Raw genomic sequence first — 26156 nt, forward strand, 5'->3', positions numbered from 1 at the left:
GTTTTCAATTCTTGATCCCAAGAACTAAACACTTTCACATCACTGAGATTATTTTTTTTAAAATCTGATTTTTACACATAGAAGTAAATGAACAGGTTAAAATTATTGTGTGAAGTTTATTTTGCTGCCAGAAAAGCCCAGCTTCTATTCATGCATGACTTCCTTTCCAGTACTTTTGTCTATGAAAAGTATGTTATGTACATGGATTTGCTTTAGAGGAAGAGAAACAGGTTTACAATTAGTCACTATTTTCATAAGATAAGAAAACCTCAGCTTTCTTGCTCCTCGTCATGGTAATTAATTCACACTTATCTAAATAAAATCAACAAAAATTGTATGAGGAACCCTAAGTGTTTGAAGTACTACAATATTCTTAATTCTAAAGTAATGTTTTTCCTTTTAATTCCAAACTGACTCTGCTCTTTACTTCAGAGTTTGTGCTACAAAATGTAGTGTCATTCTCATCGGGCATGATGGTTGCTTTTTAGCAAAGATCACATTTGGATACCAAATAAAATAGTTGGCACTAAAATATAAAACTGTGTGCACTGTTTGTGGATTTGGGTGTGCATATCTGTTGTGCCTGTTGTTAGGTAATAGCTAAAGGAAATGGTGAAATATAGTGTTTTTTTTTTTTAAAAAAAAGGGGTTTTGAATATCTGTTTTAGAAGAAAATATTAGAAACAACTTATAGCAACATTATTTTCTCAAAGCGTCAATATTTTCTTCCTGTGAATCTCCAACTTCATCATCTCTTAGTAATTTGTCAGTGAACATTTTGTCTTCTATCTAGTGTACAAGTCTACTTGAAATGTTAATGCTTATAGAAACAATGTGGAGATACATTAAGAGACACAATGCTTTTCAAAATTGATAAAATATTTAATTCCTAAATTTGTTTAGTGTTTTCTTTTTCTTCAGACAGGCCAACTTTATATCCCGTATAATATGGCAGGGGTGAGGGAGGTGAAATTTTCATTATATATAGTGTATATATACTCCTGTATGGGCGTAGCTCATCGTTACATGCTAGTACATGGGAACTGTATCTGTTTTAGTATTTTCCGGTTGGCACAAACTCATTTTGTAGTTTGCTTAACCTCATGTGTTTTTCTATCAATATTTAATTAGCTTTGTGTTTAAAAGTTTTAAACCCCCACTTTTCCCTTATGTTCACAGGTCAACACTACTGTTTTTATGGAATTTACAAGCAAAAGCAATATACAGTCTGTAATACAGAGCAATTGTCTGTATTCTTTCCTTTTTGGAGAGAGAATTTTTTTACAGCATTATTATTTGTTTAGCATTGATGTTCTTTTATTCCAAAAATGAAAAATGCCATTTACACACTTTATGATGGTGTCAGTTTCAATCATGGAGAATGCCAGTGAAAGCTCCTTTCCACAGTCTCTATCAATACATCCTTTAGATAGGGTGATCTCTGGTGAGGAGGAATTTATGACAGAGAACAGAAACCATTAATTTTCTGATGCAAAGTAAAGAAGACCCAAGAGATACATAGCTTCTTGCACATTTTCTTGAGATTTCTCTGAGAACATGCTCTTGCTAAATGTTGGAAACAAAAAGTAGCTGTGATAAAGCACCACACATCACTATAAGGCAACACGACAATATATTTTAATAAATCTGTTCTCCAAATGGTCCACATCAGCTATTTTGTTGTGATTCTTAACCTAAGATGAAAATTAATTTCATAACATCAAAATATATTAAAAATAAATATAATGAGTGTTAGTCTATGTAAAAAAAAAATCAGTTAAAATAAGCAAATTTTGTTTAGCTTATCTTTAAATTTCCTTTTGAATGAATGTGGGAAAACTTTTACAATTAGTGAGGTACTTTAATACTTCTTTTCCCTTAGGATAACTTAGAAGTGAGTCAGAGAAAGGATTTTCTTTTGAAACCTGTTATCAATTACATTGTCTGATCTTCTAAGTTTTTAGATTATCTTTTTCTTGTTCCCAACACTGTTGGAAAAAACAAGTCATTAAAACTTAATAATTACAATTACAGGTTTTAAACAGTCTATGCTGTTAATATATTAAGGTAACAAATGAACTGTCCTTTTGGTTTTATTTTTGTCATCTACAGCATCGGCAGGAATTGCTGTATCACAAAGGAAGGTGCGTCAGATCAGTGACCCTGTTCAGCAGATTCTTATTCAGCTGCACAAAATTATCTTCATCACTCAAGTATGCATTACTGTTGCTTCTGACATTCTATACTCTTTAGTTATTTGCTGTTGTCAAAATGATGGTACTGCAAAGTGCTGCTAATTTAGTCACTGTTCTTTAAAAACAACAGAACTTGACATTTTTGCAGATGGCAGGATTCTTTAAAAATATATCATTTAAATAAAGACTAACCTTGAATATTAGTATGTGGAGGATGGCAATAATTGAGTCATGTGAAAAAAAATTCATTGACTCACCTCAGACAAATGGATTGTACAGTAAATTATTTTTACAGCATTCTGTCATGCCAGCAATATGAATATTTCAAGTGACTTAATATGGTACACTGACATTGAGAGTACATAAAATGCTTTCCTCTATAGCAATAATTTCTAAATAATGTCTAAGTAGTATTTTTTATTATCAATAAATAGTAATAATTTCTTGGGATTTCTAGTGCAATAGTTCAAATCCTGAATATGTTAAATATTTTGAAATGTCAGGTCTTTTTCAAACTTAAGACGTATTTTACAATGAAGTTCAAATGTTTCATAGTGAGAGAGAGTTGAAGATATTTCATGCTGCTTCCAAAGCAAAAATGGAGCTCATATAAATCTGCATTGAACTCTCAACTAAAAATGTGACAGAAAACTTATTCTCCAGAAAGATGGCTGCCATTCAGTTACTTGCAAAATTTGTTATTATTAAATAAACATATTTTTATTTTCCAAAATGAAGTGTTTATATTTGAAAAATGATGTCTTATCACCTTTAGGGGATTTGAGATTGCTGAACCAAATTTACTTGGTTTTGTTTAGAACAGAATGGTATAACTGGATGTGGGTGTGTTTTACATGTCTTTACATGTTTTTTTGTTGTTGTTTGTTTGTTTTTTTAACTGTCAAGCTTCTGCAAACAGGTAATACAGGAAATAAATTATCAGAGACAAAGTAAATAATTGCTATTTAAAATAATTGGAAATTATCTCCTTCCCCTGCTAGCAGAAATGAGGCAGTTCAATCTTTATGTTCTGTGTTAGGAGTATGTCCAAGATGAACAGTGAACCTGTCCTCTGTGTTGAAGGTTTTCTCAGGTGGCCTAATAATTTATGCAAGTTATCATCACGTGGATGCCCAATAACTAAGAACTAACAGCAACTGAAAGACTTGGTCAGAACTGACCACTGAAGCAGTAGTAACAGCTTTGATGGCTGTTGGTGTCAGTTGGTTTCAGAATGGGAAGGCAGAGAAATCAGGATCCACACCTGTACTTGTTCACTGTGTGCTATGGGCTTCTCCTGTGCTTGTTTAGTTCTTACAAATCTAAGGTAGAATATTTTTTGTATTACATAGCTGTTTTCTAAAACTCTGTTACATATTTCAGCTGACAATTCTAAACTGAGGTTTACATGGGAGAGTTCTTGACTGTTAGTTCTTGGCTGCCAGCTGTTCCCAATCCAGTTTCCATGGGAACAAAAGCAGAGCAATCTCTGGAAAACAATGTAAGAGAAAGCGTTTAAAAAAGCATTATGTAAATCCTTGGGCTTTTTTTTTTTTTTTTTTTTTACCCTGATCCAACATCCAATTTCATTAAAACAAAAGCTAAAATTGAACACTAGGGCCTGAGGGCTACTCTGAGTTTCTCAAGCAGTGGACTTGCTCTTTACCACTTTTGCTTCAGAATATCCCAGTATGCCCATGGTACTTTAACTGCACCGAGTCCATTGCAGTGACGTGTAGTCTATAGAATATCTTTCAGGCCTTTCCTAAGGCATCATTTTTTTACTTACTTACAGGCTAAGGAACATTCAACATCTGACATGAAAATGTCTGCATGAAAAGGGAGTGATATCTATCTAACAAAAACCTGCATGCAAGCAGCTGTCTGATAAAGTCTTTTATGCTTAGGATGTAACCTTGATCCCTGGTTTGTCAGAGCAAATCAGGACTCCTGTGAGACCAGTATAGTTGTTCCAGACATATAGCTGTCTAAGAGCAGGAATTTGTTCCTGTGGGAAAAAAGTCTTTGTAATGTGTTCTGTGACAGTGTTTGAATGTGAATCATTAGTGGGCAAACCTTCCTCGAGTAGTCAAAAAGCTTCCTGAGTTCAGTGGAGCAGCACTGTGAATTTACATCAAAGATGCAATTAGAAGTGTATACTAAATGGTAGAAAATCATAGTTTTACAACACTGTCTGAGAGTATAAGCTACTGTACAGAAACAGCATAGGAGATCCAAAAGTGTAGTACATACCATAGAATTGTCATCAGACTGGGTTGGTGTCATTGCTGTGACCAACAGCTGAAGTTTTACATTTACCGGTAATGATTTTAAAATCTTAAAAGAGCAAAGGAAGAGACTTCCTTTGAACCCTCTACTGAAAAATTTAAAACACAATAAAGTATGATTTGTGCTTTTCTTTTGTAAATATACTGGAAAGATATGTATTTTTTCAACCAAAAAAATACAGGAGAAAAAGTATACAAAATCTGGTTTGCTTTTAGGGAAGTGAAATGTAAATTACCTCCCACAGGAAGCTGCTAGCAGAAGAGACATTCTGAATTGTATTGATGATGTATATAAGGACCCTGAAAGAGCCTGTTGAAGCTGTTACACACATATTGTATGAAGGTCTAAGCTTCTTGAAGTTCTATTAATTTCAGCTGGTATGACTCATGATAGCTGACATGAAATCTAGTCTCATGTTCTATGGGTTTAATCTGTAGAAAAATGTCCCAAGTACCGGCACTTTGATCAGGGAGGCAAATGCACTATTCCCTGTATTAGGCTTCTTATAATGACCTTTAACCTTCAAGGCTAGAGGGACTGAGTTATATGATATGCCAAGCCTAACAGAACAGGCAAACTAAGGAGCATATAATACATCATTAAATCAAGTACCATTGTTTGTCACCATGCGGTTAAATACAATTGTTTCTTTTTGCAGCGTAGCTACTTTTTTCAGTAACAGTACTGTTGATTAGGTCATCTTTATGGCAGTGTAACTGAGTGGTGAAAATGTCTGTTTCTTTGTTTCATGTAGCTTCCTCCAGCTTTGCAGTGCAACTTGAAAAGGAGAATCATTGAGAGATTCAAGAAGTCACTTTTTGGTCAGCAGAGCAACCCTTGTAATCTGAAATCAGAAATGAAAAAGGTTTAGTACTCCAATTACCTGTGGTCGACTTTGTCTCTTCTTCTATTTGAACTAAGCTATAGTAATATAACACAAATATGGCTGTAAGATTCCATTCTTAAAAGGAAATATTTAGAATATAGCTAAAATAGAATTTAGCTATTGTCTAGCTATTCTTTCCTTCAAAAATATGGAGGCTTCTTGAGTAAGCATTTTCTACAGATTGGTGTCAAGTTGGTGTCAGATTATTAGAATGTTTTTTTGTAAATAGAAAGGACCTGCTAGCTGCTAATATGCAAAACCAGACTTCATGTTATCATAGCTCAAAAACAGAAGAGGAAGGAAAATGTAACTTTTTTGTGGCAAAGGCTCATAGATGTTATGTAAGCTCCTAATTTATGTAAGTACTTCTTAATTTGTTATTAGTTTCCCAATATTATTTATGTTTTGGAATGTATTCCTACTGAAACTATGAATTTTAAGAAAGCACTGTCCCAGAGTGTCTTGAATATAGCATACCTTGTCCTGTTGTTGCATAGTATGTCAGCAACAGTTTAGTGTCACCAGTTTAAAAATACTGCAGATTTGCAAGAATGACATGACTAAAGAACCATGCCTGCATGTTTTCCAATTACATGCTGGATAGTCTCCAACAAAGAGCTAACAACTAATGTCAGAATTTCTAAAAGTTCCTTCAAAATCTCCTGAGAAAACTGTAGTCAGCAGAGGATCTGAAAATTATATCCCCAGCATCTGTGTACTGTGGGAGACTGTGAAGCTAAGATATTTAATTTTTGAATTGACGACAAAGCACTTACTAGGTATGTTACTGTATCTAAAATCTGATGACAAAGATGATTTCTTATCATTAAGAATCATTGATATATGATTCTTATCATATATGAATCATAATCAAAGATGATTATCATACAAATTCATGTGTAACCTAATTCGATTGTCACCTGCTTGCACGGATTGTGGAATCTTCTAAGCCATTGTTTGCTATGGAATGAACTGACCCCAAATACTAAATCCTTCCTGTACTTCTGTAATAGTCTGAGATGCTTGAGGTCTATGGAAGGTGGCTACTTAGTGTTTACAGTGGTAGTAGATTTGAAAGATAGTTAAAGATGCATCTCTCTGAGCCATTGGTTTCTTATCAGTTTGCTGTCCTATAAATCAAGCTGGCATTTACATTAAACAATTCCTGTATTTCAGCTATAACATTAAATCTAAGGAAATATTTGCTAATTGTGTATTAAGCTGATGTTTTCAGAAAAGGATGCCCAAAACTATGCTAAGAAAAAGGCAGTGTTTGTTATAAAATTAACCTAATTTTCAAATGCCCAGAAATAAAGTAACATATTTATTTATAAATTTATATAAGTTATCAACTGTAAAATTCAGTTAGCTTCAAAACTATTGTATTTAAACCCAAAGAAGATGGAATAAATACAGTATTTAAAAAGTAAATGGTAGTAAATTGAAGATGTTTGAAATGCTGAATGGAATTCTGGGCATTTCTACCTTGAAGGAAATGGTTATAGAAACTATTAAAAGAAAGCAACAACAAAAAGTGCAGTTATAAAGAATGGAAAATTGATAAGCATCAGTGAATAAATGGTACATATTTTACCAAAATCATCACCATAAGTATGCTGGGTAAACATGGATATCATATGGAGGTAATAGGAAATACCTAAACAGAGAAAAGAATTATGTTCTACAGCAATTCTTCCAGCAAGTGTTGGTATAAGGTTGTGCAATTTCTGCGAAGTTTAAAAATCATGGGTTTTTAACTACCCTGAATTAGAAAAGCTAATTAGAATAACAGGCAGAAAGATTCCTCCACTGCTCAGTGATGGGGGTAAAGGTCTTCCAAGAACAGATATTCTTCAGTTTCTGTGACTTTAAAAGTGTTAACATGCTGCAGGAATGCATAATTGGAATTTCTCTCCTACCCATAAAGAAATTTTCATGTCAGAGTTGTTACCAGTAGATACTTCCAAAACTATGTGTTTTTAAGTTTTATGTTAGTATCCTTGTTCACATAATCAAGTAGCTGAACTTATTTCAGGTTTCAGAAGTGCTGAGATCCCTCTAATGTGAATTATATCACTTGAATATGGACTAACAATTTCACTTGAAGCCCCAGTTTTGAAAACCGGAGTCAGCAGCTGTTTCTGTCCTATGTTCAAGGGAATACACTTCCCTGTTTATCTTCACACAAATGTATAGTTTATGATGTTTTATTCAGATAATCTAAAGAACTCATTGCTTTATACTAAGTGCAGATTGACAGCTTTCAATGTTCAGACAGTGTTTCTAGAGAGAAGAAGGTAGGACATTCATAATTGTGTTCACATTTTCATTAATCTAAAAAGTATTGAAATATCCTCTGACTTCTGATTGTTCTGGGAAACATAGGAAAGGGTAAAATGCCTCACGGAAGTCTGAATTTTTGGAATATGGGAAGGATGGAGGTTTCAGGTGTCCTTTGCTCCCCACACCCCCTGCCCTTTATTTCTGTTCTTCTCCAGCTGCTGCAAGGTTCTCCTGAATTGATTGAGCCCACCTTCTTCACAGCAGATTGGCCACTTCTCTCTTCAGGTGGAAATATGTTGCTTCCGGATGACAGAAAAGGTAAAGAAAGCAACAAAAACTCTGTAGTGGCATATATATTTCTAATAATGTTATTTCTATATATATGTCTATATATATTTCTAATGTTAACAAAGCAGAAGGAATTGCTGCTCTAAAATCTGTCTTTAAAGACAGTAATGTTGACTATACTGATTTTCATTATCAGGGTTTTTTTTTTTGCTGGTTTGTTTCTTTTTGTTTAATTCTGGGTAAGATAAGCAGTTTTCTGCTGATGGAACATTCTGCTAATTTAAGAGAGTATACTTTGGCATTATAAAGAAATATCAGAGATGTAAATAACACATGGGTTCATCCATGCAAATCAATAGAAGTGTTTGTAACTGAAAATGTCAAATTTAGGATTTACCTGTCCTTCAATGTGATTTTTTAAGCAAACTCTATTTAAACCCTATGTTGTTCTTCTGTCATATTTGAAACAGTTATACTGGGATGATTTAATTACCTGGCTAGATCAAGTCCTACAAACCTGAGGAGAGAAATGCTCTGTGCTATACCACATCTAGTGATGTAAATATATAAATACTTCAGAGAATAGATAGTGTCACATGTACTTTGGACTAGTGATACACTCAGTATGACAAATAATGAACTCCATCTTTAATCAAAGCTACCATCACTGGCATCATCCAGGGTGAGGAACCAAATTCCTCGTTCAGAGACTTATTTCATCGTGTGCCCCTCTGTGCAATGGACTTAAGGGAAGTGTACAGCCTGTATTTTGGCATTTATGCCATTTCCATTCTTCAAAATACAAGAAAAGCTATGTCACAATCCATGGACTAGAAGACATAGTTACATTAAAAACTGTGGTGGCAGAAAGTAGGGTGAGAGACTTTGGTTTTGCTGGCCTTTTTGCTGAAACTAGCGTATCAGTTCCACAGCTTATTGCAAAACCCAAAAATAACACTAGGTGTCAAGTGTGATTTGAGTAGGAAATGAGTCCCTAACAAATAATTTAAATATGAGCTTTATTTTGGTCCTGGAGTCAACAATGCAATTTTTTTGTATGCTAAATATCTGCAATTTTTGCATCTCTTCACCTGCAAAGAATACGTTTGTCCTCACAGATTGCTGCTGGCTGTGTGTCCTTACAATTTATAGTGGAAAGTGGCGAAGAATAAGAAAGTTGCATTGCTGTGTTCTGTTACATTAAGTATTTAAAATATTTTCCATCAGGTAGATCTCTTCCATAACGTGATAACATCACAGCATGCCATAAGATGCCCCCTCACCTTTGCAGGTGGTCATTGTGGTCAATGGAATAAGCTGCTGATAATCAAGCATCTATCTTGTCATTATATATGTAGTGGAATTACTAAGAAACTGATAAGCATAAACCTAAAATCCAGTAGGATAACATTGCTTGCCTTTACTTTCAGGTATTGTTGGCACTTCTGACATAGCAGAAGGGATGACGTATGAACAGTTGCAGGTAAGCTGTAAATATACCTATATGTATTAATTTATTACTTTTAATAAAGATAATTTGCTGAAATGAATTTCTTGTATCTTGTAGACTCTAATTGAAGACGTTCTGGAGGAAAGTGGTTATTACAATTTCTTGTCTAACGGGTGAGTCTTCAATTTAAAAAGAAAAAGTTAATTATGATGTGCTAAAACCAAATGTATCATCTGCCTGTTTATATGATTGCAATTTCACTTTAAACTTAGTGCAATACATGGTTTATTATAATACGTGGTTGCATGGACTGGAAGAAATGTACGTGGGACATATAATCTAATCAGATTTTTTTGACCACATCTATTCACTCAGACGATAAGAGTGGTACAAGTTTGGCAGCAATATCCTCACTTTTTTCCCATATAAAACCACAGCTGAACAGAAGTTTCTGTTAAATAGAAGTGTATTTTAATATAATGCTCTACCATTACAGGGTTGAAAGGATGAAACTGACGTATTTATTAAAATATTTTGAGTACTACACAACAAGCAGAATAAATGGTTGCTAGCCCAGAAGTGCAGGGGATGAAAAAAAAAATTAATGGTCTTTGAAACTAGGCAAATGCCTTGTACTGGAGGTAGTATATCATTCCTGCAGGAAACCTTTGAGGAACACAAGAAAGAAAATACATGAAAAATATAAGCTTAACATTTCTCATTCTTTTTACCTGCTAGCCTGTTATTTATCATCTCAGATATTCTAAAGTGCAAAAAAAGTTCACTACTTCCATCAACTAAGTCTGTTCCTTGTCTTTGCATTAATCAACATTTAAAAGCCTAGGAGACTGCAGTTAGGTTTTCTAAACCAAATGAAGAAACATACACCCACCCTGACTCCCCCTAATAAAGATACTAAGAGGTTTTCAGAATTTATAGTTCCTGGTGCCTCAGTAGTATTTTTCAGTTATTTATTAGCTGTGCAGACCTTTTGATATGGCTTGACTCTAGCTTGAAACATTTCAAATGTTAGTCTGAATATTTTTATAGGCTACTCATTAAAATGGAATTCCAGCTTACAAATGTCTTGCAGCTGCCAGCTGTAAGTATCGAAAAATCATGATTCAGCACTCCCAAAGTAAAATAAGAATTCACTCTTTAAGCCTTCAGGGTCTACTTGAATCATGTTTATAGATCCCTTGTGCAACCATGAGGTCTAACAAATTTGTTTATAAGTGGGTTTAAGTATTTTAATTTTTGTCCTAATCACAAGCTCCCAAGATTTTATATTTTTTGTACATCACCACACAATTTATGAAAAAAATAAGAAAAAGAAAAAAAGCTTTCATTTTCAACATCAAGATCTAGCAAGGCTTATTAGAAATGTATAGGCATTTATCTCACAAAAAGACTGGCAAAAAGCATCTTACTGCAACTAACTGTAGCGAAGCAGGTGTGTGCTGAATATGGACCTGGGTACACAAACTGCTATAAAAATAAGGTCTCTATTAATGGAAATCATAGAGTCATAGAATACCTCAAGTTGAAGGGACCCATGAGGATCATCGAGTCCAATTCCCTGCTCCTCACAGGACTACTTAAAACTAAACTATGTGACTAAGAGCATTGTCCAGATGCCCCTTGAACTCTGACAAGCCTGATGCTGTGACCACTTCCCTGGGGGGTCTGTTCCAGTGACTGACCACTCTCTCAGTGAAGAGCCTTTTCCTAATGTCCAGTCTGAACTTCCCCTAGTGCAGTTTCATTCCATTTCCTTGTGTCCTATTGCTGTAAATATAATTGCTGTAATGTAAAGGATATTTAAGGTTTGCAGGCAGATAGGCTAGTACTTTCAATGAGTAATATAGGAATGTCACAGAAATACATGAGACTTAACAACGATAAAGTAATTAACATTCTGGTTTTCCTGATTTATTCAGGACTACTTATTTTTCTGCTGTTCTGGAATTCCCTAGAGTAGTTCTATAGACTCTGAAGCTATTTTTCTACATTTTTTTAAATTCTATTTTAAAGGAGAGATAAGGGAATATTCTTCAGAGCCACACGGGATGACAGTGTAGTATAAAGTGTTCTTCTCTGTGCTATGTTTATCCTGCAGAAGGAAACAGGGGAAGTGCAAGCAGTGCATTTCCACACATAAAGTCTGGAGAAGGCTAGTGGATGCTCAGCATCCTTCTTCACATTGGTGGATGTGGTATGTATTTGATTTTCCCAGGAGCACAGGGAAATTGGAAGTCACATTGTGTTTCCCCTGAGTCATGAAGCTTCTTCAGCAGCACTGATGTTATCCACAGTCAGTGCTGATTTGTGCTTTGCTCTTGGGACTTGTAGCAACGACAAAACTGGTTTTAGAGTGGCTGAAAGAACTGGAGTGCTGGAGTGAAATCTCGTTATAGATATGAATCTCCTTAGAAATTTAAATGTATGTTGTTTAGATTTGATTTTTTTTTTCTTCTTGCTGAAAATTGTTAATGTGTGCACGTAACAGCTGTTGTAGACTTTGACCCACTCTACTGCATGTGTCACTGGAGCATGTCCTGGCTTTAGCTGGCCAGGTACAAAATAGCCATACTGCAACCCGGTTGTTGGCCTGTCACCAGCAACTTGATTTTTCACTATGCTTTTGAATCTTATTACCTGCTGTGATACATAATTATGTTTGGTTCCTGTGTCACTGTTATGATACTTCTTTTCCAGACAGGGTTCTACTCCCAAGTAATTTACTATTTTTCCTTCTCTCCCAGAAAATTGACAAACCATGCTTTGGCCTTGGCTGTCAAAAACATGTCTCTGTTTCAAATGTTTTCTAAAGTATGCTGTGCACAATGCCATTCAGAACTGAAACAATTTTTATTTCTTCTCACACTCTCCTCAAATAGCCAAACAGTCCAGTTTCAATAGCTGTCCAGTATTGAATGATTCATTTGGTTAGCAGACATGCATCATTAGGTTTTGCCTGAAATTCTCCAAACAGCTTAAGCAAGCTAGAAAGACAAATCAGTCTCCCAGACTGCATTGTGAGTCGCTTATCATTGTCTGTCACTATTTTGTTTATTCCACCACGCAGAATTTGCTTTGCAGCCCTCAGAGCAACTTTCTGTCAGCCATTCTTGCCTAAGAATATTTTGAGCCTTGCTCTACTTCATCTCTTTTATACACAGTGAAACATTTCAGAAGCAACTGCAAATTTTCCAGCAGAAACTCGGTACATCTGGTATCTTTCCTGGCATCCCCTGCTTAGAAAAGTGTTCACAGAAAAGCTTTCGGAAAAAGTACTAGGAGCAATTAAATATCTGTATTTGGTTTGCTTTAACAACAAATTTATTACAACAATACACCTATTTTTTAACTTCCTTAGCTTATTGTAAAAGCTTTTAGTTTCATTTGAGTTTTTCAGTTTCTAAGATGTGAAGTTGTAATACTGCAGCATGTGTGGGTCTTTCACAGTGGAAACAGAATGATGGTGTTTCTAGCAGGAAACGAATTGCTTTCCCTTCTGCCCATAGTAAGTTTCTAGTTTTTCTAATAGAAATGTGTGTGTGTGTGTGTGTGGGGGGGTTGGGCTGGGGGAAGAACTCCAAGGCTCAAAAGTCCTCTGAAGTCATATCAGAACACCACAAACTTAATTTTTGAAGTTGCAAATTCTTGAAGAGGTTTTTTTTTTTTTCATTTTAGGGCCAAATTTCTTCATGCTTTCTGACCGAGTTGACTTGACAGTATCAGTTCCATGTGTTGTAAGGCTGCAAAGTAAATTCTGTTTTGGAAAAAAGAATTTACAGCTGCTATGCAATGACATGGAACATGTGTGCTATTGCTAAAAGCACTATTAAATGCAAAATAAACAGCTAGATAGCACATAGCATAATAATGCAGTCTTCTACCTCATTGTGGAGCACACTTCATAAAGAAAACATTCTGAAAATATATTTTCATTTATTTTATGGTTTTGGGGGATTTCTATGCATTGTCTGTCTTTCCCATTACTGTTGCCCCTTGCTGGGCCCTGTAAAATTCCAGGAATATATGATGGGAAACCAAAGCTTAAGTGAGTCAATGACGCGAAACTTATAGTAGGATTAATAAACTGTATAAAGGGTTAAAAATGATTCAAGCAGCTTGATTGGGTGATGAGAGAAACATGAATTCTTTAGAGGCTGAGACAGCTTCATAAGAAAAATGTCATGGTTTTTTTTCCCATTTTCATTATAATAGTAATTACTATCTCAATACCAGTCATTTCATGGGGATTAATGACCAGCTGAGGATAATGACCCTCAGCTTTATCTTGAATAATCAACTTGCACCCATTTATCACTAATCTCCTGAAATTACTCAGCACTCCAGTTGTATTACTTACATATACAGAAATTTGGTAAACATGCATAAATAGCTCCCTGTATATTTCAAAATTATTCTATTCACATCCATTGTACCACTTTCTTTTTTTCTCCTTTTGATTTAATATTATACTACACGAGAGGCAAGTTCCTGGTTCGTGAGCCTGTTTATGAATAGGACAGTGAATACTGGTTTCATCATGCTTTTTTCCTATTGAAGTAGACATGTAATACCCAAATTGATGCAGAAATCTATTTTTAATAAATTGCATTAAGAGGCTTAATCCAAGCAAGAACTCACTGATATTAAAAAGGATTCATTAAAAACAAACAAAAATAGGCAATGGTCAGAGACAGGAGCTGTGTTCAGCTGAGCACTGTAGCTCTGTCACAGTTTAACCCCAGCAGGCAGCTCAGCGCCACACAGCCGCTCGCTCACTCCCCTGTAGTGGGATGGGGGAGAGAATTGGAAGGGTCAGAAAGCTCATGGCTTGAGTAAAAAACAGTTTAATAGGTAAAGCAAAATCTGTGTGTGCAAGCAAAGCAAAGTGAGGAATACATTTGCTACTTCTCATCAGCAGGCAGATGCTTAGCCACTTCCAGGAAAGCAGACCTTCATCACACCTAATGGTTATTTGGGAAGGCAAGTGCTATAATTCTGAACATCTCCCCCGCCACCCTTCTTTCTTTCCCCCAGCTTTATATGCTGAGCATGATGTCGTATGGTATTGAATATTCCTTTGGTCAGTTGGGGTCAGCTGTCCCAGCTGTGTCCCCTCCCAGCTTCTTGCATGCCTCCAGCCTACTCGCTGGTGGGGGAGTGCAAGACCCCAAAAAAGGCCTTGGTGCTGTATAAGCATTGTTCTCAGCAATAACTAAAACACTAGTGTGTTATCAACAGTGTATTCATCACAAATCCAAACTATGAAGAAAGTTAACTCTATCCCAGCCAAAACCAGCACAAGCTCATGTGACCACAGGTCTGTCTGAGAGAAATGTTGTCTCAACATTTGTTTTGTAGGAAAAAAAAATAAATGTTGCCATACAAGTAGGAATAGAAGGAAACAGGCTTCATAATCAAATGCATATACTGATTTGTTGTTACTTACAATTTTCGTAACTCTGTTCAGTGCAATTTTTCCCATCATTATTGAAATTTTAGAATTAGAGAAGCAACCACTAACATAGTTAGAGCTATTTCATGAAAAGGAAAACTGTCTAGTCTGGCTCTAATGATAGCTATACATTTTTAACTACTCAAAGAATAGCTCAAGGTATTATTCACAGGAGGATAATATAGCTCAAGAATGACAGAAATTCTGAATTTTGCCTGTTTGAGGGAGCCCTCATTTGTATTGGGTCTATGGTCCATGGGTACATCATTCAAAAATAGAAATGCATTAACGGAGCTTTTTCAGTCTGCAAATTCTGACCATGTTATCTATGTATTCTTCAGCATTAATGTACCTCTTTTATTGTGTTACATGACTAACGGATTCAAATTTGTATTTAGCTTAGTTAATGTTTTTGAATGTTCTAGAATATACCAAACTAGACAGTAGATGAAAGTACACAGCTCCAAGGCTTCTGGAATCTAAAGTGGATTTTTAAACTTAGTGTTATCTAGGTGATTTAAGACACTCTGCTACTTTTACTCCATTCAGAAAGCACCACTTCCTGCTAACTAATGTTACCCGGGATTTTCTGTTAATTGTTTACTTCTTTCAAATGGTTGTCCAAGTTGATTCTTGCTTCTTATGTCTCACACATACAAAAGATTGTTTTGGCCACCAGTCCTTATTAGAGTCATACCAACTTTCTGTTGATTTGTACTTCCCAGGGAGGTAAAAAAGTCTGCCAAAGCTTAGCAGTGTTTTCGCCTCCCCTCCCTGAACCCCCCCCCCCCTTTTTTTTTTTTCTTCTTTTTTTTTCTTCTAAACATCCATGGCTGCAAGAGTCTTTGATCTACCCACCTGCAGTTATGACGGCTATCAGCTGAAGGTCTGTGTGGCACTGTAAGTATGCCATCCTATTCCCACAGACCAGCATTCGCTACATCTTTTGAGTCAGCTCTCCTTCCCCTACGAGGCAGTATTGGCCTGGCCTACCTTTCCCGAGTCACAGATTCTACAGAAATCAGAAAAACGAGAAGCAACATGAAAACATGAAGTAGCAATTGATCCTAGCTTCAATTTCATCCAACTCCTAGGGTAAGGCAGTGAGTAATCCTTGTCGCATTGATGAGTATAGAGTGTTCCAATGACAATGAAACATTTGGCCAAGAGATGGGTTAAAAGACACTTGATGGATAGGGTTCACCCCTGCACGTGGAGATAGTCACACTGTACCTTTTCATGCTTGCTAGAGACATAATTTTTACCAAGTTGTTACAGCTGCCCCGATATTGGCTGTACTCAGAAGATATGTGTGCCAGACTTACTGTTTGTAGTACAGTGGAGCTTTAGAGAAATAATGACTTATAAACTAGGAAAAATGTATGCCTTGGATTCTAAATGGGTATTAGCAGCTGTGCATGTTAAAATCAGATGGCCAGGTGTGAAAAACTTACTGATAACTGGATTTTTAGAGAACTGCAGGAAAGTTCTGGTCAGTTCTGGGATGGCCAGTAATCTAATGACACGGTAAAAGAGATTAGCATATTTCTGATATTACAATACCACAACAAAATACTTTCCCCACTTTGGTTAGTAAGTCAGTCTATTTTAGGCATCCCCTCCCCCTGCCGTGAATCAGAATGATAGGGACTGTAGCAGAAACTGTTTATTGCTCTAGCAGTTAGTCAGCAACAAGACCACTGGATTTGGCTAGTATCAGGGCTGCTAGGTATAAAAGACTTAGAGGTAGAACCCGGCTGTAATTCATGACATTGCATTGTGCAGAATAAAGAAGTAATCCAGGAATCCATCTGGTGCAAGTACCAAAATAATCTGATCATGTGGTAGGACTGTCATTGACACAGAACCTCTCCCCTCACTCAGCTGAAGATTCTTGTTAGCAATGAGATGTGTGGAAAGCTGCATTTTGCCTCTTGTTGGAAAAAAATGAAGGAGCGTCTGGCCTGAATTTTGGCTGACTGGTAGGTACCAAGTCATTGATACAGTTCAGTGATGAATACACAAAATGAAGTGGTCTTCTGACAGGGGAGGTGTCTGAAGTCCATACTATTTGTAGAAGAAGTGCATGTTTATGAAGCTGTCTGTCAGCATTTGGACTGTGGGAATGACTGTTTTCAACACTAGGCAAATGGCTCTGATCCCTTGCAGAGATCACATGCCCTGAGCTCTCAGACATTCTATATGAGCTTCCCATCTTTGAGTAGAAGCATCTGTTGTCACAGACTTGTTTGGCTGAGATAAAATGGGTTTGCTCTTGCAATTCTGAAGCTTGTCTTTCTACCAGTTTGAGGAAAAGATTTACTTTGAGACTGACTTCTGTGTGTCTGAGGTGTCTGCTTGGCAGAGTTCTTGTACAGAGCATAGATAAAGTCTGTCAAATAAGAAGGCACCTTCCTACTCAAGGTGGTTCAGAAAGCTCACTGTAGTCTGGAGTCATTCTTGTGCTAGCAGACCTGTATCTTACACAACTGCTCTGAACTAAACACTTTGAGTTAAAGTAAAGAGGAATTTTTCTTTTTGTTTGAGGCTTTAATGGCTTGGTCCAGCTAGGGCAGTTTAGCTGAGAAGAATGTAATACCTTTCCATGTCACAGCAAGATGCTGTTGAAAGGAGTTTTGGGAACTCTTGAAGTAAGTGAAGACAATCTGAGAATTTTCGAAGAAATGAAAGGCAAGATTGGCCTCAATGTTCAGAAATCAGAGCCATACGAGGATAAATTCTTTTTAACTATCTTGAGATATTCTTCATGACTGAGGTTAGAGGTGGAATTGCACGTTGTTACATAGGTAGTTGTTTTGATATAGCAGTGTAAGATACAACGAAAGCTATTCTAGGATGTCAGTATAGTACTAATAGGCACAGTGTTCCTCTAGATAATGTAGTTGTGTCCCTTATCCCTTGAAGACTGCCTTTTTACTAGCAGAACTTCTGCTTGCCAGTAAGGGCAAGTCAGATCTTCATGTTTCTGACATGGTACTCCATAAAGATAACTCTTAGGCCTCATCAAAGTACCAGCCTTAGTTTTGAAAGTTAATTTGAAACCTTTTACTTAAGACAAATTGTCTGAATTATGTAAAAAGAAGGAGTAACTGTCTTACTGGGACTTTTTTATCTATAAAACGCCTTGATCACCTGAGTTTTCCATGCTTCCATGGAGTCCTGTAGCTCTAGAAAACTGCCATGGAAGGAGCTGAAAGATTTTAGCCTTGACAGCACTGGATGAAGGTGTTGAAAATATGAAGCTTTGCCCTATGTTGTTTGCCTATAGTAAAAAAATTCTAGTGATGTTTTCTTTATTAACTTGTGTGTTGAGCAAGGATTTCAAATTTGGCCAAGAAAGTACTCTTTTTTTTTTTTTTTTTTTTTTTTGTGTCACAGATATGACTTTCACCGTTCTCTTAGCAATTTGCGCCAATGTAACCAAGTTATAATTTTTAAAAATCATAGTAGGTATATGCTTAACAGTAGCTTTAATAGAGCACTGAAATATTGTCAGATCATGTCTAGACATCAGAACAGAAAGTGAGTTTGTCTGATCACCTTAAGGTAATGCCTGGGCAAAGAAATGATAAATAGCAACTGATGAGGTAGAGGCTAGCAAGCGATCAGTAGATACATACATCTAACGCAGACTCAAGGACAGCAGGAGGCAGAATGTAGGAATCCTGGAAAGGAGGCTGGTAGGAGGAGAAGGAAGAACCCCCTGTAGCTGGGACTGACCAGGTGAAGGGAATGGTGTGTGGTAAGAGCAGATGGTAGGAAGGGTAGGCGCACAGAATGGGAATCAAACTCAAAAGCTCAGACAGAAGGGGATCTTTTGACATCTGGAGCACTTGAGAGCACGCTATTCTTTTTTATATTGTGAGAAAAATGTGTATGTCATAATCATCTGGTGCTGGTCTTCACAGGATAGCTACTCATATCTGCTACAAGCTATTTATTAACTTATATAGCAGCATCTGTACAGTGCAGATAATGGTTTCAATAAACTGAGTTGGTGATATCACATAATGCAATTCCTTGAGATTTTATGAGTTTATGATGTAAAAATTAGGAATAACATACACAAAGCTTTACATTAACTATTCTTAACTATATTGCAAAGGTTGTGATTCAAGAAAGGCATAGGAAATACTCTTAATATGAATCAAGGTAAATATTTCAGTTGTGTGACTACAGCCAGCATGGCTTCACCAAGGACAAATCACGCCTGACTAATCTAGCAGCCTTCTATGATTGAGTGACTGCATCAGTGGACAAAGGAAGTACTATGGATGCCATCTACCTGGACTTCTGTAAAGCCTTTGATACAGTCCTGACAACATTCTTACCTCTAAATTGGAGAGAGATGGTTTTGATGGATAGACTGTTAGAATGAGAAGTTGGGTGGGTGGCCACATCCAAAGAGTTATAGTCAATGGCTCAATGTCCAAGTGGAAACCAGTAACAAGTGGTATCACTCATGGGTCCATACTGGGAATAACACTATTTAATACCTTCATCTGTGACATAGAGAGTGGGATTGAGTGCACCCTCAGCAAGTATGCAGCTGACACCAAGCTGAGTGATGCAGTTGATTCGCTTGAGGGAAGGGATGCCATCCAGAGGGACCTTGACAGGCTTGAGGACTGGGCCAATGCAAGTTCAACAAGGCCAAGTGTAAGGTCCTGCACCTGGGTCAGGGCAATTGCCAATATCAATACAGACTGGGAGATGAAGGGATTGAGGGCAGCCCAGCCGAGAAGGACTAGGTGATACTGGTGGATGAAAAATTGGCATGAGCCAACAATGTCCAGTGTCTAGGCCAGCGCTTGCAGCCTAGAAAGCCAATTGTACCCGGGGCTGCAGAAAGAAGCAGCATGGCTGGTAGGTCAAGGAAGGTGATTCTCCCCCAGTGCTCCACTCTCATGGGACCACAGCTGGAGTACTGCATCCAGCTTTGAGGTCCCAGAAACTACAAGAAAGACATGGACCTGTTAGAGTGGGGGTCTGGAGGAGGGCCACAAAAAGTGATCAGAGGCCTGAAACATCTCTGTTACGAAGAAAGGCTGAGGGAGCTGGGGTTGTTCAACCTGAAGAAAAGGCGCTGGGGAGACGGTATTGCAGCCTTTCAATACTTGAAGGGGGCTTACAAGAAAGATCGAGACTTTTTTCTTTTTTTTTTTTACCATGGCCTGTACTGGCAGCACAAGGGGCAATGGCTCTAAACTTAAAGAGGGTAGATTTAGGCTGAACATAAGGAAGAAGATTTTTTTTTAATGAGGTTTGTAAGGCACTGGAACAGGTTGCCCAGAGAAGCTGTGGATGCCCCATCCCTGGAAGTGTTCCAGGCCAGGCTGGATGGGGCTTGGAGCAACCTGGTCTAGTGGAAGGTGTCCCTGCCCATGGCAGGGGATTGGAATTAGCTGATCTTTAAGGTCCCTTCCAACCCAAACCATCCTATGATTCTATTTTTTGCACAGATACAGTGCCCCAGTAAGGTTTTTGTTATCCACATAGGGGGCTGAATTAAAATTTGCTGTCAGCCTTCTGTCTGTCCATTGTTGTTTTTTTTTTTTCTTTTGTGCACTGCACTTGACTTTAAAACTTTAATAACGATCATTCAGCTTAGGGATTTCTATCTACATGTGTTGAAGTGTGTATGCAAAACCATAAATTATTTTTCATATCTTTCCTTATTACTGGAATACTTCCATATCTTTCAGCACTTCAGTAATCAGAATAACACTCTGCTTCCTGAGGGATCATTGTATAGACTAATGTATGAAAGGGCTTTGGATACCTGGGTTATACATATTTTATACAAGTAGTCAGGGGAAATATCAGAAGAGGTCTTACTCTTGGAATGGAGACTGGAGGAGTTTTGAGACAAAAAAGAGATACCTGCTTTACTTTCTCACAGCACTGATTATGAAAAGTAGTCTTTCCATCATATTTTCATAGAATAATTGTAACAATGTAATGCAACTTGATTATGAGGCAATTATCACTTATGTAAAGCTGTCAAAAGCAGCTCCATCACTTTCTGGGCTAATTTTCTATGCAGCAGGCTAAAGAGGAATTAGAAAAGGAGAAAGAGGTGAAGTTAAAGACTTTCTTTCAATTAGTTCTCCGTAGTGCTGAAGTCTCTGGAGATGTTGCATCAGCAACATAAGTTAAAACTGGCCCACAAATATATTACGTTACATTCAGGCCTCATTGATTAGCTGTGGGAGACCTTTGCATCACGCTGCTTTAATTCTATTTGTGTGCAGTGTAGACTAGTTCATAAATTTTAAGTCAGAGGATCATTAAATGAACTAATTCCCTGTGTGTAGCATAAATGATAGAATTTCACCCAGTGATTTTTGCATCAAACTCTCTTGTAAACCCTGGACTAAAACATCTCTTTTGACAGACTTCTGAGGTTCCTTGGCTTCTACATCATGCACGTACATTAGCTTCCTGATGATAGCACAAAGACTGATCCCATACCTGGTGACTGAATAGCAGAGGATTCTTACTTCCAACACATACTAACTACCATTTTTCCCCACCCTCCAGGTATCTCTACTGTCTGAGGGGAACAAAGAACCATCCAGCAAAAGAAGAGAACTTGTAATTCTGAACAAACACTTCAGAATTGTTCCTAATGAGGTCAATCTGCCTTCAGCCGAGGCTGTCTGATTACCAAAGGGGCAAGCTTTGCTCATTAAATAGCATCCAGGTGGAATACCAATGTGGGACAGCTTCAAGAGACCTCGTGTGATATTTCAGGATGATGCTGTTAACTTTAGCTTTGTTTACAGCATGAGCACTTTACAAGGAACATCGGGAAAGATGCTTCCAGGTTTATGCAGTAGGAGGAAAACACCATTCCCAACAGTACATATCTTCTATTTTTATCATTTCTTTTTAAAGAATTGTTGCTTAGTCATGTTTTCTGGATTGATAATTCAAAGCCTGTAACCTTATTTGTGTCCATGTATGTCTTCTATGGGAAGAAAATGATCTTTGTAATATGACCAGACAGAAAATATATGTAGGTTCACTACCAGAATTAGAAATGGATTAAACACTATCAGTATGATTTTAATATTTAGATACTTATGTTTGGATAGTAGCAAATGTTAATGTAGGTATGAATTTTAGTAGTGATTATTTGCAACTGGCATAGCTTCTGAAATGATTATTTTAAAACCAGCTGGTTTTACTGCTATTTCAAAATGTCTGTATATGTCTATCTTTAAGCACAAATTTTATAGATCTGTGTATATAAAATGTGTCAGACTTTTATACACATTTTCTATACACGTTCATTTACTGTTTAACATTAAATTAAATACATGTTTTGCTACTACTCATAACTGTAGCACTTTCAGAATTTCAATATTTATTTACTCTGTATTAAACATAGATAAAAATGTCTTACTGCAGTAGCAGAGAAGCTATTTTTGGTCCACAGTTTAGTAAGGAATACTTATTAATTACAAAGGCTTTTCTCTACACTTGATACTGTGGCAATCATAACTATTGAAAATAACCAGAATGCACTTGGCGATACAGCTTTACTGTCTCTGTTGAAAATTTTTAACATTATGGCCATCACATCACTCATAAGTAATTTGATACAGATGTATGTTGTATACTCTTCATAGGCTGGCAAAGGTTTGGTTTTTTTCTTTCTCCCAGTGGTTTGTAACTGTAAATAACTAACTGGCATTCGTTTTCTAACAATTTAAGTGTAATGTTTCACCTATAATGTGTGACTTCAACATCCTGAATCGTGAAGCAGTGAAAAAGGGCTCAATAAGCAGGGTAATAAATAAATAAATATCTATCCTCTTTTCATGTGTATGCAATGTAGAAAGTCGTTAGGTGCTAGCTTTGCATCTATACAATGGTACAGTAGTGACAGCAAAGGTCTGTTAAGGGTAAAGACGTATGGTTCTTAAAGTACCACCAGCAGGTAGCTGCAGTTTCTGCCATGAATCACCATAGGTGATGCATTTCCTGCAATGTTACCACTAAAAATAAATTCCTATTCTAGTTCAGAGTGTTAGTATTGCTTTGCTAGAATGGAGGAAGGGAATGCATTACAGTTAAATCTGATGGAATATAAAGTAAATGTATGCTATATATGGCTGCCAATGGAACTGATTACATTGATATTTTATCCAAAAAGACTTAGTTTATGTTCAACCTTGACATGGTTGCTCTACTCAAATTGCATATGAATTCTCATAATCATTTTCCATTAAAATAGTGTAAAACCAATCTACACTTAAAGTAACTTATTTTAATATCTTTTTGCAGAAATGCCTTACAACTTGCATTGAATGCCTTAGAAATAATTTGGACTTTATTTCAAGTGTGTTTTGAATTATTGTTTATATTTTGTATGGATTTGTGTGGTGTTTGTTAATACTTGATGGCATTTTTGTTGAGAAATAGAGTATAATTAATTACTCCTACTGTGTTTCTCTTAATGTATTTTTGTGCTGTTAACTTTGAAGCAAATTTTGCGCTTGTTTTTGTGACTGTGAAAAGTGAAATATTGGCTGGTGGCCAGAGACTTCTCTCCCGTAGCTAGGAGATAAGAGGTGGATTGGTGGCACTTACAGCTGCAACCCCCAAGGCAAATCAAAGCAGGAAATCAGTGGTCTTCTGTTTCTTTCCTAATGTTCACTAGAATTTCTCTTTTTTCCCCCCTGCCTGGCTGCAACTGAACTGACATACTGACTGTCAATCTAGGAAAGAGTTGATCCATTTTACATGTGAAGCAATTAACTGCCATAGAAGATTCATTATTGAAGTACTATGGCATTAGTACATAGATGCTCTCCACTGAGATTAGTGTCCATTGTGTTTCCCGTTGTATGAAAGGTAACAAGAGCCAGTTCTGCCATGAATAATTTCTATATGGTTAAACTCTGTATAGACAATAGGCAGAAAGCATATTTAGGGAAACACAGAAACCAAAAACAAGTTGCCCAATATCATTCAAGAAATCATCAGCAAACTTGAGAATGGGACCTACATCTCCTGAATTCCAGTCCAGTGCATAACTGATGTCCTTCAAGGTGCGTATCATTTTTTTTGTTTCTTGTAGGCTTGTAATTTTAATGTAACTTGTGCAAAAATCAGAGAAACAGGCATAGCTCTACTTATTATTTAGCAAATTGAAAAAGATTCTGCAAAGTGTGGTACTAAAAAAGTTGAAACATTGACTGAGCTACAGCTAACTTTTGATTAATTGTGAGTTAACCTGAACTGTGACTGATGTAGGCCTTTCCTTCAGTTTACTTGTCTGCGGTGAAGTACCCAAGATTGTGTAGTGTACTGCCTCCTGTTACTCATACCTGCACCTACTTTCTACAGTCATCTGATTACAAGTAATTTCTCAGGAGAATGCATTGTGTGTATATTCTCTAGCCTGATTTACACATATTTTCCTCTGTCTGAATAATTTCCCAGTCTCCTGTCATATCCCTGAACAACCAGATGTTGACAGTGGATCAAATCATTAGTTTTATTCCATAAGGGAATTCCCGTTTACAGTCACAGAATATTTAAAGACTATTTCTTACAGTCATTGTAACATGTAGGATTATTGCCTGATTATTGGTATTTCATATCAAGACATTTGACAGCTAGTTCATGAACTTATAGAATTATGCTAATTAAAGAAGAGAGGCCAACAACATTTCTGGCTAAAAACCAAGAATGGTTCTAGCACTGACTTCCCCGAACTGAATAATGCACACAATTTTAGTGTGTATGAATTCTCTCCAGCTTTTAGGAAGAACTGGCAATTCTGAATGAGTGCATTTCAGGAGATTTGAAAAGAGGGAACCATTTGAGAATATTTGGTTTTGAATGTATGAATTCACCATGCATTTGAATTTAAAAACTTCTCAGCTGAAAGTTTAATTGTTCAATTTGGTTAGATAGACAACAGCAATTGGAAAGAAAGGTTTTCTAATTAATTTTGTTGCTTGACTTGCAGGAAGCTGACTTGTATGAATGCCCTGTGTTCAACTGTTCTGAACTGGAGATGGTGAGAATGATAACAAGAAAACTAGTAATTTTAAAATATTTTACATCTGAGTCCTTAAATTTCCTACCAAACTAAAAACATACATCTGTTAAGGCTTTGCTTCCATAATTGAAGTAATTGTCCACTGTTGTATTGTGACCTATGTTTGTAATTTCCACCAATCGGGACATGTTCCCTGACTTAAACTGTAACTAGATTTACTCAGTTTTGCTCAAAATGTAGACTTACCATAGCTTCACTACTGTCTTTTGTCTGCCTCCATCTCTGTGGTCCAATGTAAGCAAATATAGATAGTGCTGGGAGTTAGCTTCAGCAATGGAATCAGTAGTCTGCTACATGCAAAATCCTGTTTACAAAGAGCAAGAACACCTTTTTATATATGTATGTGTGTGTGTGTATATATATATAAAAATATATATCTCCATGATATTTTTGTTAGTATAATTGAAATCTTAGCAGCCTAATTCAAGAATCATTATTAGTCTCTAGGTCTGTTGCAGAAAAAGAAAGAATAATAATGCAGTTAAAAATGCTTTACAAACACTTAGATTCTCCCTATTTTAGGGGGTTATGCTCACCCTTTCACTGCTCCTCTGCATCCCAAGATCAGTGGTTTTGTTCTGGTGGGGATGTTAACAAGAATTACCAGCAGCTAGAGTCCTGTGCCGAGAGGAGTAAGATGTTCATGTCAATGGTTCCCTCTTCCTCACTCTAGGATACACCTCTTGGGATCATTTTCACACATTTGCTAACACACTGTTACAGCTTTGCCATTTCATTATTGGTCTGCAGCTCCATGTTACGTCTGGATTTATGATGTGTGGTGAATTTTATGTGTATGGAACACTGCGTTTTGTTCTCTTACCTACCTCTAAACCCAGTTTTGTCCCTGTCTACATTTTGTTACTGATCATGATTGAGTTGTTTATAGTCACATATAAGTTTGTACCTCATCCCATATTTATACTCCTCTATACTGCATCCTGTGTCTCCACTTCTTAAAGCCTCTGCTATTGGACCAGGCCTCCCTCTCTTCATACTACATTGTTATGACAGAGTTGTAAGTATCTTATTCTACACATAGTAATGGCTTTTTACTGCTATCTATATAAAACTATGGTTGTACAAAGATAAACAAAAGTAAACCAATTTAAAGTTACACAACTGCTCAGTTAGAAGAATCATAAATGCAGCTACACCTAATAAAACAAAGACATATTCAGACAGAGCAC

At 36.6% G+C, this 26156-nt stretch overlaps 1 protein-coding gene across 6 annotated transcripts in view; it reads left to right on the forward strand.

Moving 5' to 3' along the window:
* The window catches only part of NEK10 (NIMA related kinase 10), a 115859-nt gene extending 92406 nt beyond the window's left edge, over positions 1-23453 (forward strand). For 2 of the 6 annotated variants that reach the window (XM_037383055.1, XM_037383053.1), the window contains exons 28-33: positions 2113-2213; positions 5239-5349; positions 7869-7971; positions 9372-9424; positions 9509-9564; positions 21429-23452. In XM_037383055.1, coding sequence (XP_037238952.1) covers positions 2113-2213; positions 5239-5349; positions 7869-7971; positions 9372-9424; positions 9509-9564; positions 21429-21486 — 482 coding nt within the window. In that variant the 3' untranslated portion in view covers positions 21487-23452. Of the gene's footprint in view, positions 1-2112; positions 2214-5238; positions 5350-7868; positions 7972-9371; positions 9425-9508; positions 9565-21428 lie in introns of those variants that run through there. The other 4 variants (XM_037383056.1, XM_037383052.1, XM_037383054.1 and 1 more) reach the window with 4 other exon arrangements.
* Positions 23454-26156: the final 2703 nt, after the last annotated feature.

The sequence above is a fragment of the Falco rusticolus genome, chromosome 4 (assembly GCF_015220075.1).
Source record: "Falco rusticolus isolate bFalRus1 chromosome 4, bFalRus1.pri, whole genome shotgun sequence".
Classification (NCBI taxonomy): Eukaryota; Metazoa; Chordata; class Aves; order Falconiformes; family Falconidae; genus Falco; species Falco rusticolus.